This window comes from Neltuma alba, unplaced genomic scaffold (assembly GCF_004799145.2).
Source record: "Neltuma alba isolate B1F8T4 unplaced genomic scaffold, ASM479914v2 tig00002324_pilon, whole genome shotgun sequence".
NCBI classification, from domain to species: Eukaryota; Viridiplantae; Streptophyta; class Magnoliopsida; order Fabales; family Fabaceae; genus Neltuma; species Neltuma alba.
Window position 1 is genome coordinate 20,500 of NW_021632821.1, and position 19,213 is coordinate 39,712.

Below are 19,213 nucleotides of genomic sequence, written 5' to 3' on the forward strand. Positions count from 1 at the left end.
TCTACACAATCCAGCAAAACGACATTGCTTGACCAATGATTATTAAAACGGTGCGCATAAATGATGAGCTCTTGGTACTTGTCATTATGGTTAGCATGGAAATTGAGTCCGTAAATTATCCAAATCCTTTCAAAAATACGAAGATCAATGTTTTAGACAGAATAAATTTTAGCTGAAAAAATAACGGTTTGAAACTTTAGGTATCCAAATTAAAATAAATGCAAAGTATAATGATAATGATGTAACTCCGGCCAAAGAAAAATGACCAATGATATAATAAAAAAGTTATATAAATTTGATTGAAATTAAAATCAAATCAAACCATGGGCAGATTAGTTTCGCCGATGGATAACTATGGACTTGTTCGGGAGTTCCGCTGAGAACGGAATTTTAAGCAATTTTACATAAGTGGAGCTTGTATACTTATCTTATATTTTGTAAATCATATTTAAAAAACTATTTATGAGTCAATCCCCGCAAACCCCTCATGTAGTCCGCGTTTCCGGCAGAAAAAGCTTGGCTGCGCATTGTACTAAACCTTAGTTCGGATCAACGATCCATTTCCTTCCCAGAAGTATTCAAGGACCAGTTTGTGCTTTTCTACAAGAACAGTTATGTCAACATGTCCACATGCGCTTAGTGGCGGCTTAGGTAATCCATGGGCTGAAGCTGGGCTGGACCAGAAGATCAAAACGGCCATCGCGACCGAAACTTTCTGGGACACAACGACAGCGAAAAACCGGTGTCTATTTCCCTCAGGTTTCCGCGCATTTTGATTAGTGATTACTGATTAGTTCTTTGTCGGCCTTAAATTTTACTAGTCTGCTTGATTCGTCCAACCTATCGGCTTGTTGCTACTTCCTTCTATTCAGGTTGACATTAAATTCTTATGGATTGATATTTCTTGTGGTTCTTATTTTCTTTTGCCTACTGCTTTCTTAAATTGCTTGAACCGGTTTAGTTTTCAGGCCAAATCAACTTAGTTTGACTGATGACTTATAATTCATAGTTCATGATACATTTTAGAAGCCTAAATTTATTTAGTGTTAATAGGCAGATCGTATTAGTCATTTGGTTTTAGTAATTTCTTAGTCGGGTTTTTGAAACATCTGTTGACTGCCTTTGAAGCTATAGTAAGGCTCGGCCGAATAATGGGATAATCTTCATCAACATCGTCGAATACGGTCCTTTCCTTTCTTTTTTCATCCTTTCTTTTTTTTTTTTTTCCTCTTTTAATATCTCAAGCAAATGCGCCAGGCCTTGTTGCTTTAAATTCCTTGACTAACGTTCTTAGAGACAAGCCTTGTATGATCCCCGGGGGGAACGGGGAGAGAGCGTGATATACTCGCTGAGGGAAGTTGATGACGAGGATGATGGGTTTATTGGCGACTGCATGGAATCCTTTGAGAAGGAAGCTTCAATTAAAAACGAGGGTTCTTCATACGGTAAAAGGACAAAGGAGCCAAATTTTAATGTCTCCACCTCTTGTTTCTCTGGACCTACCTGACATTTGGACTCCAAATTCATCTCGTTTTAGTGTTTCATCAGTACACAAGAGCTGTAAGTATCTCCTCTTCCCTTTCACCAAGGCTTTCCTCATTTTGACGATGCTTTTATTGTTTTAGTGAGATTCCTTTGATTAATATTTTATCTCCTACGATAAGGTTAATTGGTCCCTTTCATCTTTTACTTGATTGAGCAAAAGCTGGTATTTTGCAGTTGTTTGTAGTAGGCTACACCCGTGTATCATCTGTCAACCGTGGAAAGATGATATATGAGGTAGCCACCAACTCTGATACTAATTGATAGGCATCCAAGTGAGGTGGGGAATTCTCTCCCAAAAGTTAGATATGGATGAGGGAGAAATAACCTACTTAAGTACTCCATGCAGCAAATCATGCTATTCAATGTGGGACTTGGAATACTGTACTGTTTTAGCTTCCATCGGAGATATTAGTCAGACTTAGAGTGTAGGCATTGTGAAACTACATGCTACTCACGAGCAGAGAGAAAGTTGTCTTTGGAGATTGAAGTTTACTTTGTTCATACTTTGTTGGATGGGTCCATAGAACTATTAGTGGATTTGCAAACAGTTATGCTGGTATCCTTAAGCAGGTTCAGAATATATCTTGTTTGGGATCTAGAAATTCTTTGGCCGTACTTAACTACTTCAATCCCCAAGAAATACTTTAAAGTACACAAGTATTTAATCTCAAATTCCTTGTTCAAGACTTTTAGATTGATGACCTCTTCATTATTTCTTATCACTATTTTATCATCCGCGTGGATGTTTAGAACAGTAGTCTCACCATCAGTAGCTATAATGAAAAGAGGTGTGGTTGGTTTGGCCTTGTGTGAGCCTAGGCTTTTTAATAGCCTCAGTTAATCTTTCAAATCAAGCTTTGTTTCTAACCCACATCAATGTGGCAGCAACAAAAATGAAGCCCTCAAACAATTTTTCTCACCATGCACACTTATCATTAAGATGCTTCAAGAAGTGGAGAAACGTGAGAGCTTAATTGTTAGAATCCAACACAAAGTCTTAAGGAGGATGCTCAAAGAACCTCACAATAGTATAACACCTCCCATCACAAGTGGAACAATGTTGTTTAGCTTCCTTAAGCTGCTCACTAGAGAAAGGTATAGAGTGACCCTTGTAACTCGAGACCTCCAGTTTTGCCCTGTTATGATGGGGATTGCTTTAAATCGGGATGAAGTCGAGTGATAGCAGAATGTTTAGACTGCAATATTGCACAGATTTGATTAACAAGCAATCTTCCTAAAAGTTTGGTCTTGGAATTGGAATTGAGCTGCACTCTGGTAATAATTTAGCAGTTTAGACTTGAGAGTATGAAATTGAAAAAGCAACAAGCACAGATCCCTTGGAAATTTGTACTTTCTGTAAACTTCTCAGAGGAGTCTGATAAATAATACTCAATATTTTAACAGGGTGTGCTGAAGCCAAAAAAAAAAAAAAGAAAGGGGAGAAAACCCAACTCGTCTCTCTAGATTGTGGATATGCTATTCCAGTAGAAAATTGTAATTCTGGTTTTCATTGCTGATAAAAGTGGTTCCAAATGTGCTTCTTCCATGTCTGTTTCTTAAATTGATGTTGGTCACAGTTAATGAGCAGACTGCTAGGGTGTTGGATGGAAAAATGATTTCTATGGAAATCAGATCAAGCGTAGCTGGTGAGGTAAGCCGGATGAAGAAGCATTGGGAAAGTTCCTGGGTTAGCTGTGATTATGGTCGGCCAGAGATGGGATTCTCAGATTTATGTTCGCAACAAGATAAAGGCATGTCAAGAAGTTGGAATCAAGTCCTTTGTGACTGAACTACCGACTGATTGTACAGAAGCTGAAGTTCGTAATGCTTTGTTGAGATTTAACAAAGATCCATCAATTCATGGTATTCTTGTGCAACTTCCCCTACCCCAGGTGATTTTCTGAATCTGTGACTTAATTGGATAATACATAGACTTTACTATGTGCTTATTTATAATTCAAGTAAAGGGGGATACCACAATGAATTGATGAGCGATAAATATGAATTTGAAGGGTAGATAGGGATAGGCATAATGTCTGGATCTGATACATCTGATGGGTAGCGGGGGATGTATCCTTGAGATTAGACAATATTGAGTTGCTGTTTTAAAATTATCTTAATGATTGTCTGGGACTTTTTTTGTTGTGATTTTATACGTATGAATTTTATGAAATGAGTACTCGGCAAAAACTTGCTCATTTTAAAATGTCTTTGGGTTTGGGATTTATTCAGTAGTGAAGGGCTGAGGCATGACTTGTTAGGTTTTAGGTCTGGGGATGAGGAAAGTATTTTTCAAAAGTTTTGGGTTTGAATATAATACCCTAATTCATACAATATATACCCTACCCTTTATCATCCCTTCAAGCAGTTGTTGAAAGAAAGGGAATAATGCTTACCCTTGTGTAACGGTTACAAATGGATCAAAAGGCGCACAAATGATGTTTTCGTTGGTTTAGTTACTTTTTTTGGTATGTGATCCCCCCCCCCCTCCTGGCCTTGGTAGTATCTATTTCTTTTTCGCCTTGGTGTGTGATTTACATGTGCATTGAATCTCTGGAGTCTGGTCAACGCCCACTTGTAATTGCTACCATAGATTGAGGTTACTTTAATCTGTTAACGAGCCTATAATAGATGGTCATATCAGTGATTCAACTTCGACTTCTGGAAAATAAGTACTCAATAATGAAATATTAATGCCCCATTTGGTACCATTGAACTAGGACTTGGGAAACACAGGTTGAAGCAAAAACCAGCATTGGTTCTGCACGGAAGTGAGTTCCATCAAAAAGCATGGAACTCAAATCCTTCTTAGCCGCTACATGACTTGTCTAACTTCCATGGAAGCCACTGCATATGACTGTTTTACCCTCAACCATTCAGCATCCAGCATTCATCCCTTGCGTCAGTTGTAGTGACAGTGATGATGGTTCACATAATATTCAACATCTAGCATCGGTTGCAGTTCTTCCCAAGCAATAGCATTTGACTTGCTCTTCTGATTTTTGGTACTCTTTTCCTTGGTCTGAAAACCGTTTCTTTGTTTCAAGCAGGGATGTCGGAACTATGGTTATCAAACCGAGATACGAATCGTGTATCAGAAAGCCGGTTTTATGAATCTTGAATCGTACCATATCGTGAATCATAAGATTCATGAACAATTATTAAGGATAATATATAAGTAATTTTCATATGAAAAAATATTAGAAGTTTGTAAACATTAGGTGCTATACACTGTCCAAAAAAAATAAAATAGCCAACATATGAAATTTTAAACATAAATAGTCCCCAAAATCAATTCAAAAACCAAACTCCTAACTTAAAAAGACTAAAGTCACTAAACATAAAATTCAATTCATCATTCATCATCTCCAAGATCAATGTCACTCAATTCATGATCATCCTCCATTAATAATGTCACTTCTTCATCGTCCTCCTCTTCCCCATCTTCAACATTATCTTCATTCTCATTCTCTTGTTCCACTATAGATTTCCCTTTGCTACTGGTTTTGGCATTCAAATTTCTTGGACCTAAGGGAAAAACAAAAAGCTTATATTTAAACTAAAATAAACTTATATTTAGTTTTAAAATATTATACTTCTCTTTCTTTTCTTGCTTGGAGCTCCTTCATCAAGAGTGAAACTCTCATGTATGTCCATCCATGACCCATCCACTGGCAAGCATGGGTTTTCTTTTTCAGTCATCCACTCATCATCAGATTCAATATCTGATAAACAAATTGGATCATATGTCTATCCTTTTTCCTCTCTAATCTTTTGTCTCATCTCAAGTTGAAGGTTGTACTTGACAAATACAAGTGCATTTAACCTTTGTTATTCTAAGCGATTTCTTCGTTTAGTATGCACTTGATCAAATGTCCTCCAATTTCTTTCACATCCAATAGCACTACATGTGAGACTCAAAATTCTCATAGCTACCTTTTGTAACTCCTTGCCTTCTCCTCCATAACTTTCCCACCAAAGAGCTAAAAAAAATGATAATAATTAGGAATGTTTTTCAAAATCCAGATTTATTAGCAAGGTTAAAAATTAAATTCTTATAAATAGTATAGACTAGAGAATGAGACCGGGTTGTTTTTTGTTTCTAGTATCTATTGCCATGCTCCTTCCAAAAAGTCCCTTGGCAGACTTGAATACCTCAAGCTGTTGATCAACTAAAAATCTTGTCTTCCTATTCGGAATCATTTTCTCAATAATTTCATATAAACCAAAATAGACTTCTTGATCCGCATTAAATTTTTCATCATAATGGAACCTAAAAAAATAATGAATAAGTTATCTTTTTCTAACATACAATTAAGTAATAAATATTTCAATTTTAAACTTTAAATTGTATAAAACTTACTTAGGATTAAGAAAGTAGGCAGCCGCATGGAGGGGTCTAAGTAGTTGTAAATTCCAACGAGTATCAATAATCTTCCATATCTTTTTATACCTTGATTCCTTCTTTTCAAAATTGTCAGCAATCTCTTCTTTGGCTCTATCCATTGCTTCATAAATATATGGCATAGCAAGTTTAGAGTCACCATCTACAAGTCTCAAAACTTTTACAAGTGGACTCACACACTTTAAGCAATGTTTGATGGAACTCTAAAATCTAGTATCCCCAAAAATCATGTCTGCCATTTGCTTATCCTCACTTTTACTGGCAAAACAGCTAGAAACCCAATCATCTGAAGCAAACATGGTTCGAAGAGCATTCTTTTGCTGCAATATGCAACTTAGTGTAAGATAAGCTGTTGCAAATCTTGTCACTGCTGGTCTAGCTAATTCTCTTCCTTTGGAATATTTTCTATACAAGTTAAGGACCCATGTATGCTTATAAATGAATGTTGTTATTTTCTTCGCATTGGTGATAGTATTATAAAATACCGGAAGTTGCCCAATGTCTTCAAGGACTAAATCAAGGTAGTGAGCTGCACAAGGGGACCAAAATAATTTTTTTCTCTTCTCTTCTAACATCTTCCCTGCTACCACAAGATTTGAGGCACCATCTGTCACAACTTGCACCACATTATCCTCCCCAATTTCTTCAACTATATTGTCTAGTAATTCAAACATTTGTTTAGCATCTTTAATCACACTACTTGTGTCCACCGACTTTAGGAAAACAGTTCCACCGGACTATTAACTAAAAAATTAGTAAGAGACCTCCCTTTACCATCAATCCAACCATCATACATCAAAGTACAACCCCATTTCTCCCATTCTCTCTTATACTTCACTAAACTTTCTTGAATTTTATCAACAGCTTTTTTCAAATGAGAAGCTCTCACCTCATGATAACTTGGAGGTTTCAAACCCCTACCATATTCACCAACATATTTTAACATTTGAATAAACAGTGGACTTCTTACCAAGTTGAATGGTAAAGCATTACCATAGATGCATTTACAAATATCTTGAATTACTAACTCTCTATCTTTTACCATCTCATTCATCGTTTTCTGTTTGATAGTTTTTGATGTCCCTTCCTTCCCCTTAGCATCTTGAGTAGTTGTTTCTTCAAATATTTCAACACTACTAGCATCTTTATTTTTTTCTCTATCTTCTAGCATTTTAACAAATAAATTTTTAACTTCATCAGGAACACTTGTACAGGGACTCACATTCTCTCTAGTTCCAGCCAAATGATGTTTCATCCTGGCTACCCCACCCTAACATTGATGTGAACAATATTTGCATTTAACCATAAGTTTATGGGGAGGAACACTTTCACAATGTTTCCATGTAATGTCAACTTCTTTTTTTTTCTTATTCTGATTTTGACTCATTTTTCCCACCAATATAATAGCTAATAAAAAAATAGAGTTAAAAAAATTATCAAATAGAAGTAGAAGATTAGAGAAAGAACCAGCAAAGAAGAAGACTTCAATATTTAAACTTCAAAGCTTCCAAATTTCAGCCGCATGGAACCGGTAGAAGAGAAGAAAAAAAGCAACTAGCGTGGGGCACAAGATGTGGAGTAAAACATAAAAGAAGAGCAAGAGGGGAATAAAAAATAGGGTTTGGCAGTTACTTCCCTTATATAACTGGAAAAAAAAATTAAAAAAAAAAAAGAGAGAAAATAGGGGGTTTCACCCTATCGGGTCGCGCACAGAATCAGGTCAGATTTGCGTGACCTGACGTTACCTAGAATCAAGTGATTCCGGTGTGAATCGCGCGATTCAAGCCGCGATACTGATGCACTAAAGATACACTGGTAGATTCATATCTCCCAGTGCAAATTTTGTAACGAATCGTGCGATTCGTATCCCAAATCGCACGATTCTGATAACCATGGTTGGAACCCATTCGCTTTCTGTTCTGCTTTTTGGTTTTGGGCCCAATGGTTCGAGTTAGACACTGATTTTTGGGTTCACTTGGTTGAGTCTCTCTGATTTCATTTTGGTCTTTGATTCTGCAATATCTGGTCAGTGACTTTTGTTTTTGTGAGTTTTGATTCTTCACACGATTTCTAGGGTTTGTGGTGGTCCCCTCTGATTTCTGAATAATGATCCTTTGATTTATAAATGGTCTTTGAACCCGCAGGGGGGGAAAAAAATTCTAAATGGTTCAACTATTGTGGTTTCTGTGAATGCCAAGCGATTGTTCTGGAATCGACAAGATTATTGGTTTGAAGATTCAACAGCAACTAACAGATGGTGCCCCTCCTCTACTTTTTCAACAGATTGGGGCTCAACACATGATTTAACAAAAAAAAAAAAACAAAATTGTTTCTGGGTTTGAGTTTGATTGTAATTTCCTGTTTGGTGATGGTGGACGGTGGTTTTGATGTCTGGGGTAGGGCTGTTATTTTTTTCCTCTTGGATAAGGGCATATTAGTCTTTGCATATTATAAAATGCAAATTTTAAATAAAAGTAATGCTTAGTTTCCATGTATATATCAAATATATTTTTAAACATCATTTTCATTCCGTTTCCACTTCCATCAAAACCTTGTCCAAGATACCAAGCTGGACATGAGAATGCAAGGTTCATATTGTGAAGGATATGAAACCATAACAACGAGCTAATAAGTAGGCCTTTTTTCTTACCTAAAAATGTTTTGATAAAAAATTCTGAGGATGGTTTGTTTTGATTCAGTGAGAAGTGTAATAGTCATATCAACTTGGAAAAAAAAAATCCTATCATGCTCCTATTTTTAATAGAGGAGCTAATTAAAGAGTTGATGTTGGTCTTATATGTAAAACTTATTTTACATATTTATCATTTTTTTGGGTCAAAATTAACCCTGTTGGTATTCCCTTAAAGAGGGAGGGAGTGAGGGAATTAAGGAAGATGTCATGTTGATTAATTTAACTAACATTTTTAATCTATTTAAATTAGTTAATTAGGTCTTATATTGAGGACCGAAAGAGTAGTATTTAACTGATGGAATGATGGTGATCATTAATTCTCAATATTTAGCTGTAGTTTATGTTTTGTGATTGACTTGTAAAAATTTGGATCAGCATCTAGATGAAGGCAAAGTTTTGGATGTTCTATGTCTAGAAAAGGACGTGGATGGCTTTCATCCTCTTAATATGGGGAATCTCGCCATAATTGGAAGGGAACCACTATTTATTCCCTGTACTCCGAAGGGCTGCGTTGAGTTACTAATTAGGTCTGGAGTGGAGATCATGGGGAAGAAAGCTGTTGTGATTGGAAGAAGTAATATTGTCGGTTTACCTACATCCTTGTTATTGCAGGTAAATATGAAACAAGGAGAGGTAGATGAAGTAATGATTTTTCCAATTATGTTTTTCTGTGTATTTAGTAGGTATAATACAATTTTTATTTGGCAGAGACACCATGCAACGGTCACTGTTATACATGCATTTACAGAAAATCCTGAACAGATCACTTCAGAAGCTGATATTGTAGTTTCTGCTGCTGGAGTACCTAATATGGTCCGCGGCAACTGGATAAAGCCTGGTGCAATAGTCATTGACGTTGGAACAAGTCCAGTTGAGGTGAGTTATCACTTGAAATGGCTGTTCATTTTTTAGCAAGTGCATATATTTGGTCCCTAGCGAGTCATTTGGTTGGGAAGGTTTGTTCAGCAAAACATAATTGGAAAGGGTCCAAAAATATAGTTCTCATGAACTTTTATTGCTGGAGTTATTCTTTCATACAAATTTGTTCCTTAAAGTTTGAGCAGTTTATACGCAGACATTGAGTTAGTCTTTCATAATAGAATAAATACGTAGTTTGACTTGACTGGGGAACTAACATGTAGACAATTTCTAATTTTGAGGGACTAACAGGAGTAGAGAAACAAAGGCAAGGCTAAAAGGATAGATATTAAACCGCCCTCCCCCCCTTCTTCTAAAAAGATGCATCTTTCAAGGGTCATTCAATACATCAACATAAAATAAAAGCTATAAGCAGCTATAATATTCTTAAATCATAAGCTGTGCTCTTCATCCCCAGCTTTGCAACGTTTACTCTCAGTATTTCCTTACAGTCCATCAGCACCAATTTTCTTATTCCTTCAATATTCCGTCATATACTTTAATAGGGTTTAAATATTAGAAAGATGGTCATAATATTTGGAAAATTTAGTGGTTATAATATTTCCTGTGCATTTGTGTATATGTTTAAAACACTGGCAGGACTCAAGCTGCGAGGATGGTTACCGTCTTATAGGGGATGTATGCTATGAAGAAGCGGTAAATGTGGCATCTGTTATTACTCCTGTTCCGGGTGGAGTTGGGCCTGTGACCGTTGCCATGCTACTGTCTAACACTCTAGATTCTGCAAAACGCCTGCTTGATTTCACTTAGCCGCTGGCGTAGGCTTAGTTGCTTACAATTCTAGTTCTGTTTAACCCCCAAAATGAAATATGAAATTATTGTGCTGTGGCTTGATTAGTTGTTGAGCCACAAGAAACTGCATGCAATGCCAGAGTCAACAATTAATCATGACTCACTCTTGTTGCACTAATTTATGTCTTTATGTCGTTCCTATGTAATTACTACAAATCTATCAATATCATAGGAAAAAGTTATCAATATATCAATATATAAAATTTAGAGTAAATACAATTTTAGAGGCTTAATATAAATTTTAAAGTAAAATACACCAACAATTTTTTATTTTATCTGAATTACAGAAATATCTCCTCTTATTTTAAAAATGTATATAAACTTCGTTTGAGGCACTGTTTGGATGCACTTGCAAACCATGGTTTGGAAGTCCAAACTATGGTTTGCACAAAATGCTATCCAAACACCCCTCTCAAAAACCAAAACCATGATTTTGGTGGTTTGGCCCAAAATCATGGTTTGGCCCAAAACCATGGTTTTGAAAAAAGCAAAATTTTTTTGCTTTTGGAGAAAAAAGGGAGAGTGTGAGGGCCTATAGAATATGTATCTTGTTATTTTTTTTATAAACATATTTAATCTTATATTTTATAAATATATATACATATTAATTATTTATTGATTATATTATCTTATGTATTATTAATTATGTTAATAAAAAATATATTATTAACAATTTTATTCCTCTAAATTAAAATATATTATAAAATCTATTTTTCTGTAATTATCATATTAACTTATTTTTTTTTTAGTAATTTGTATATATAAAAAGTGCTTCTGATAACAACTATCCAAACACTCTCACTTCTCAAAATCATTTTTTCATAAAATCTATTCTTTCCAGAATCTATTCTTCTCAGAATCTATTCTTCAGAATCACTTTTTCAAACCACGGTTTGGTTTCATCCAAATACACCCTGAAATTAAAATGTATGTTAAACAAATTTTTTTTCTTATATTTAAGATTCTATTTTCATCCATTTAAATCATTAGTTGATCATTAAATTTAATTTTAAATTATTTCTTGACTAAAATGTTTTTTAACATAATAATTAGGGAGAATGATAGGAAAAAAAGTTGAAAATTATAGATCTAAAAATATTAACAAGTTTGCATTTGCAAGTAATAATAAATTTTTATTGACATTTTTTATTTAGTGTTTACAAAATTTCAAGCTTTTTATTTTGTCATTGTCCCTAATAATTATTTAGACATTATATTTTTCAGAAAGTGTTTTATAAAAGCAAAAACTAACTCTAATACATATATTTTCTAAATTTTTAATATGTTATAAAATTTATTAATTTTGATTTAAATCATAAAATTTTTTAATCATATTCATTAGAAATTATTTACTTTGATTTTTTTAAATTGTAAACATATGTTTCAAATACATCATTTTTATTTATCATAAAGTTTAAATAGTATAAATGTAAAAGATTTTATAAATTATCTAAATTTATCATTCAAAATTGTTAAACATATCTTTGATACAAAAATTTATAAACATATTTAATTAAGTATACATATATATCGAAAAAATTAGTTAAATTTTTAATCAAGTCTTTTGTGTTTGTCTTAATTGAATGAAATCCATGTAACTATAAAAATATAATTTAGGAATTTATTAAAATAAGAGGTAAAATAGTAAATAAAATTTGTTTTAATATAAATTTCATGTTAAAATATGTATTTATAATATGAAAATACCAAAATGCTCTTCAACCCCCAAAAAAAAAAAATCCATTCCACTTCTCCTACCAACAGATTGCCAACCGTGGCCTCACCACCACCGTCGCCAGGAGAAATGAAAAAAAAAAGGGGAGACGAGAAGATAATTCACCAATTAAAAACTCATAATCGATACATTGTAAACAATCGAAGAGGGAGAAGGTCGTAGATCGAAGAGAGAGAAGGAGAAGATGAAGAAGCTGAGTCGCAACACCCTCAGCAAAGTCGATATCAAAGATCAAGATGGAGTATGTTAGAGAACCATCCGAGATCAAGCTCCATGGAGACATTTGTTGGTTGAAGAAGAAGATGGGATGGGGGTGACAGAGGTGGGTGGGGGAGGGGGATGAATGATATGGAAGATGGAAGGATATAGGGGAAAATATGACCATGAAAATGGAACTGAAACTCAGTTTTATGGGACAGCCAATAGAACTCAGTTCCATCGTTTTTTATAAACTGTAGTTCCATGACACCTGATTTAGCCTACCAAACGTGTCAAAATATTGATTCCAATTTCAATTCTAATTATCTGCCTCCAGTTCCAGCACACCAAATGGGGCATAAAGGATTCACATTGTAAAATCATGCTATATGCATAATAATCATCTTCATTATGTAATTGAAACTAATTCGGTTTATTCTCCAAGGTTTAGAGGCCATATCTACTCGCTTTATTAGTTTGTATATTTTTCCATTAATTTTATAGTGGTATTTTTTGTTACAATTTTATAACAGTATAATTTAACTTACAATATCTTACAACTCTTTTTTTGTTTTACAGAAACTTAACAACTCCTTCAAGTAATGCTTGATTTCAAAGTAAAATACTACCACAGTACTTGATATAAAAGTTAGTTGATTAATTTAAATAGACTAAGAAAGTTTGTTAAGTTAGTTATTTATAATAAATAAGTGTTGTTTTTCATAAAATATTCTTACTAATCATATGTATTAGCTAGAACTACTATTTGATGAAATCTTTAACATATGGAACTACTTCAAAGATTACCTTAAAAAATAGATAAATATGATAGACAAAGTGAATTAGGATATTATATTTAGGACTAAATTAAAAGTCAAATTAGCTCTCATATTAAGAACTAAAATATATTGATTTTTACTGGGAGGAAATTGTGCAGATTTCATGCGTTGACTAATTTGCATCTTTAACAAAATCAGCTGGCATTGGCGAGGAACATCAAACAAGAAAAGCTACGGCTAAATTGCACTTGTTTAGCGCTATTTAAATCTATGCATTGTTGAGTTTGGTTTCACGATCGTTTAACTTCCCAATTATTGTGAGACCAATAAACCAATAATTGGAGTGCTAATTAAATTACAAAATTGTGAGCTCAAAGAATTGAAAGGGAATACTTGATGCTCTAGATCTAACATGTTACACGTCAGCCAAACAAGGGAGGGGGAAAAAATAGAGATAAAAGATAAGTGATGACGCAAATATACCGTTAGTTGTAATTTGTTAAATCTTAAAGACGTTTACAACTTATCAAAATTAGAGAGAAGGGTAAGATCAATTAGTAAATGATCATATATTAAGAACCAACACGTAAGCCTATATAAATAAGATTGGAAGGAGTATAATATAATAACTTCCTTTTCTTTTCTTTTTTTTGGGTAAAACACCATCATAGAATTTGTATAGAAGTGATTGGTTAAATTAAAGGTGTATTATTCAAAGGGACTTGTCTTTAGTATACAATGGCATTTATAAAACTCTGTAAAGGGCCTTAATTATAATGAAAGGCTTCAAATTTTGGAAAAAGACCAAGATTCTCGTATGGGGATGAAAGAAACTAGGCGTGGACTGGGATGCTCTTGTATATTGGAGCTCTATCGCCGCCGCCGCCAGCTATCGACCGGTCACTAGGTAACTTTTGGGTGGCAAGGTCAACTTTATCTTTTCGTAGATCATTAATCTTTTGGGGGGAAAAAACTTCTTGGAATAATTTAGTTAATGAGCTTTTTAGTTATCAAGTTATGTAAGTTTCATGTACAAACTTTGTCATCTCAGCAGTTTTTTTTTTTTTTTTGGGAATTTTCAATAGTATTAGCTTGTGTTTGGGATCACAGTGAAGGCCACCAAACTGACTTTTCCACCGGTAAAAGCTGAAAAAAGTAACTTTTTTCTTAAAACATATGTTTGAATTCACCGTGGAGGTAAATGGACTTAGAGTCCGTTTGGATTAAGGATTAAAAAAGTAACTTATTGTCAATTTGACTTATGAAAAAGTAAAGTTGGATAAAAGCTAAATTGGATAAGCTGAATTATGTTTGGATTGGAGTTTAGCAAAGTTAATTTGCAAAGGTGAGATTGGTAAAAGTTTGTCTGGATTATGGTTAAGTAAAAAAAGTTTAGTTGTAAAATGACCAAAATAGGTATAAGTTTTAATAAATAATGAAACATAATTAAAAACAATAATTTTACATAATACAATAAAATTAAAATAATTTAATATGAAGAAGTCAAATTTAATGAGTGAATTAAATTTTAAAACTTTACATAAATAAAAAATATTTTAAATATAAAGTGAAACATGAAAAAAAATTGAACTGAGATAATATAATGAAGAAGTGAAATTTAATGAGTGAATTAAAATTGAAAACTTTAGAGAAATCATATAAAATATTTTAAATATAAAGTGAAACATGATAAAAATAAATAAATTAACATAATACAATGAATTTAAATTAATTTAATATGAAGAAGTGAAATTTATTGAGTGAATTAAATTTAAAAACATCAGAGACATGAAAAAAAAATATTGCAAATATAAAGCGAAATATAATTTGAATGGATAAAAATATTTTGAACTCCAATTTGTAGTATTGCAACAAAGTGAAACGAAATAGTATTACATAATTAATCAACTGATAAGTTATGGATAATTTGATCTCTGATTGCATCACGGACACAATTTATATGCGATGAAGACTGTGATGTAACATTTGAAGACGATGGTTGACTAGATTCAGCCTGATCATATTCGCCAACTATATTACCATTTTCAACTTGTTCAAAAAAGGTGTCAGAGCTTGAATGTCTTCTTATAAGGTTATGAATGGAAATTGTTGCACTATATTACCATTTTTAACTGTATTACCATCTAATAATTTTGTTATCATTAAATTATAAACTTGTTGATATCGCCAAGAATATTCTTCCTAACAAAGAGAGTCTTACAAAATTAATATTCAATAGCACGAATAACAATTGTTGAAATATGAATTCATAGGACATCACAAACTAACAAGAATTTTATTCCTCCAGTTATAATTTTTAGCTTCCCTATGGAAAACAAGTTGCTTATTTTCAATCGACCTAGAAATCAGTTTTATTTTTCAGCCTTCCACCAATGAGAATGGACGACGGCACATTCAAGCAAGCACAAGGGATCAAACGGGAAAAGTAGGACAACAAAATAAGTCAGCCAACTTGTAATAGATCCAACCACCTGAAGGCTGCTAGAGGTAGATCTAACAATGTATTGCACTCAGAAGCTGAGATCTCGACGCATAAGTCACATGCACTAACAAACGGTGGCGAACTCGGTTGCAGATGGCTACACCAGCTCGCACAAGGCGAATGCAACTTGGACTTACGATAAAGGAGCAACAATCAGCATGCTACACACCCAACACTACATCTCACGCTAGTGATGCAATGCAGTTCACGTCGACCAATGACAAAGCTTCTGGGAGGAGGCGACGAAGCAAGTGGGAATGGCAGAGGACTTGTGGGTAGTGTTTGGATAAAAATAAACAAGTGAAATCACAAGGGAATAATAATGCCATAAGGGAGAGAAAGAGGGAATAAAAATTTTCTAACACACGTAGAACAGTAATAAGCTCTTCAGAGTTGAAAATAAACTCCCTCCTCTGGCTTATTTTAAAAGCACGGTTAGACACCTTAAAATTCAATAAGCCTAATGCAAGTGAGCCCTCCCAAACAATACCAAAAAATTGAATTGAGCTTATCTTGAATTTATGCTACGTGCCAGCAAACATTGACCCAAACAGGCACTTATACTGGAAACGAACTTTTTTCCAAAAGCTCCTGCTTTTAGCTTCTCCGCTGTTGCTGGTCAAAGAAAGCTTCTCCACTGCACATTTCGATAGGTGGGGCCCATGATGAGGGAGGAGAGAGAATGCATGATGCGGGTTCTTCTCTCACCGCTAATCCAAACTCACCCTTAGTTGTGTTTGTGTAATCTAACTATTAAAAATATACAAATGGCGTGGTTATGAAATTTTTAAAATTCGTGATCTTAATTTCATTGTAATTAGTTAATGCCCTTATAGAGTTACAGGGTCTGCCATTTTCCTTTGTCTTTAGGAGAAATGAGGAGTCGCTCAAACCGCCCGGACCCAGCCAGGATAAGATGCAGTCTAATGGTCTGCATCACTTGAGGATTATAAAATGATGGACTAATTAATAACAAAATAATGTTACAATTGTTATTATAATGAAAATATTCGACAGCCATAATGGTGATAAAAGCATATAAACAGAAAGTAAGTTGACAAGATGCAAAAAAAATATCTTGGGAGGAATATGGGAGGGCCGTCCTGCCCCTGCACCGCAAAACGTTCCTGAGCCACACAAATTTTTTCTTTAATGTGTTGCCCATTTGTATCGTAAATGGTATAATATTATGCATGATGATGCTAATCAATTAAAAATCATGTTGAAAGGTGACTTTGAAGCTTCAAGTGCCACAGGATGGGGTTAATCAGCTAATGTGCGTATGTCGGTTGCTAAGTGCTAACTATAATTAGTTTAATTAATTAATTAATTGAATGCATTATCATAAACATACATGTTAGGCGTAGAAAAGCAATCACCATAACTTGTCCGGACGTGAATTTAGGGCGATTTAATCGGGTCAACAGGTCGGATGACGCATCATGTAATGGGGGCGCACTCGTGGTCCAATGAAGACTCGATGTTTGGTGGAGCTGAGCTTTCAGTTAATAATGTTTAACTGAACCCAGACCATATCGATTTTTTTTCCTCTTTCATGTACTCGTGACTGGCTCGTGTATTGACATTGTCATCCCCAGCTGACTCCTAGCTTTATATTAGAAGAGTTGAGGAGGAGGATTTTCTAACACCTTCCCAACAAAGTCAATAGAGTAGATCGGGAAACTATTATTGCCAATTAATCGTCTCTCTCCCTCTCTAGATCTCCAATAGAAAAGCTGGAAATCCTGAGCTCGGCGATGACAAAGGTCCACCCAAACGCGGCTGCCGCTGCAACCTGCTCGGATCATGAAAAGACATCCTCCATAGACGGCGAGGTGCCGGTGGTGCTCACAGTTTGGAAGAAGTCCCTTCTGCTAAACTGCAACGGGTTCACGGTATTCGACTGCCAAGGCAATCTTGTTTTCAGGGTCGATAACTACTCCGCCCGATCTAAGGATGAGATCCTCCTCATGGATGCCGCCGGGACTCCGCTCCTCACCATCCGCCGCAAGGTATCACAACATATATTACTTTATCAGTCATTTCTTAGTGCTTCCTTTGATTTGATTTGTACATATATACACTTTTTTTTTTTAATGATTAGGATCATGGAAAATGAATTGTAACTTTTTTAGTGCTTGAATTTGAACGCCATCCATGCAGAGGTTGGGTTTGGCAGACAAATGGCTAGTGTTCGAAGGAGAGAGCGGGGTGAAACCTCGATACTCAGCCAAAAGGCAGGTGAATCTGCTGAAAGCAAAGTGTTTGGCTCAGGTGATGAGCTTGTCGCCGCCGTCGTCGTCGGGAGGTGAGAGCAAGTATGAGATAGGGGGATCATACACGCAGCGCCGCTGCGAGGTGTACGACGAGAAAAGGAGAAGGGTGGCGGAGATAAAGAAGAAGGAAGCCGCGGTAGGAGGAGTGGCTTTTGGGGCTGACGTCTTCCGTCTCATCGTTCACCCCGATATGGACTCCGCCCTTGCCATGGCTTTCATCATCCTTCTTGATCAAATGTTCGGCTCTTCCTCTTCCTAGCACGCACTTGATAATGATCATGTTCCTCCATTAATATTAAAATTTATTCCCACTTTGTTTTCTTTCCCTTTCCAATTCTATATTTGCATTAATATCAAAGATCGAATCATGAGGCGCACACAAAAGCAAATATGCATCTTTCATGGGTTCCATCGCCCTACTTCTTCATTTTACTATAAGGAGTACTGGGCACCAGCCATCTATATATATGCAGCTTCCCCCATTCTATAAACATCCTTCATCTCCTTCAGTGTTATGTATATACATAAACGTCCCACCACCCTCTTGGCTCGAGCTTGGTCCTTCTTTCTTTTATCTAAAATTCCAAGCTCCTCCAAACTCACTCTGTACTCTTCTCAAAGAGAATAACACAAGAATCAATAAAGAAAACATGCATGAATGCTGCTTTTCTCACGTCATTTTGAAAATTCCCATTGTTATGTAGCAACTTTTTCTTTTTGGTCAGCAATATCTCAGTTTTGTTCGAAGTGTTTTATCCGGCCATTAGATTATGTGTATACTCCCTCCAGTCTTTAATATAAAATCTAGTTGACTAATTTAGAAAGATTAAGAAAATTAATTAAATTAGTTATTTGTAATAAATATTTGTTATCTTTCCTAAAATATCCTTGCTAAAAAACACTCCATCTTGTGTTAGATATCATGATATGAGATTTCATTATTCTCTTTATTTCTTTACTTCCTCCGTCCTTTTATAAGAGACACTTTCTATATATCTCTTATTTCTATTTATAATACTCCTCCGGTCCTTAATGTAAGACCCATTTAACTAATTTGATTAGATTAAGGAAGTTAGGTAAGTTAGTTAATTATAAAAAAAGTGCCACATTTTTCCTAAAACACCATAATCATCTTTTTTAATACCTCATCTCCCTCTTCTATTTGATTATGGTTGAGAGAGTATCTATAGGGGTAATTTAGAGAAAATTGATAAATATGATAAATGGGTCTTATATTTAGGACCAAAACCAACTTAAGAATTGGGTCCTATATTAAGGACCGGAGGAGTAGATATTTAGAAGATGTCTCTAAAAAATTTTGTTATTTTCCTATTTTACCTTCATTTAAT

General features: G+C 34.7%; 1 protein-coding gene and 1 pseudogene across 1 annotated transcript; both read left to right on the plus strand.

The window, feature by feature from the left end:
- The first annotated feature begins 3,064 nt into the window (after window positions 1-3,064).
- Window positions 3,065-10,469, plus strand: LOC114722097 (bifunctional protein FolD 1, mitochondrial-like; annotated as a pseudogene).
- A 6,715-nt stretch (window positions 10,470-17,184) lies between these two features.
- LOC114722108 (protein LURP-one-related 8-like) lies at window positions 17,185-18,611 on the plus strand. The gene is made up of 2 exons (XM_028908047.1): window positions 17,185-17,600; window positions 17,752-18,611. Exons 1-2 carry the CDS (start codon window positions 17,346-17,348, stop codon window positions 18,121-18,123), a joined length of 627 nt encoding a protein of 208 aa, XP_028763880.1. The 5' UTR covers window positions 17,185-17,345; the 3' UTR covers window positions 18,124-18,611.
- The last annotated feature ends 602 nt before the right edge of the window (window positions 18,612-19,213 follow it).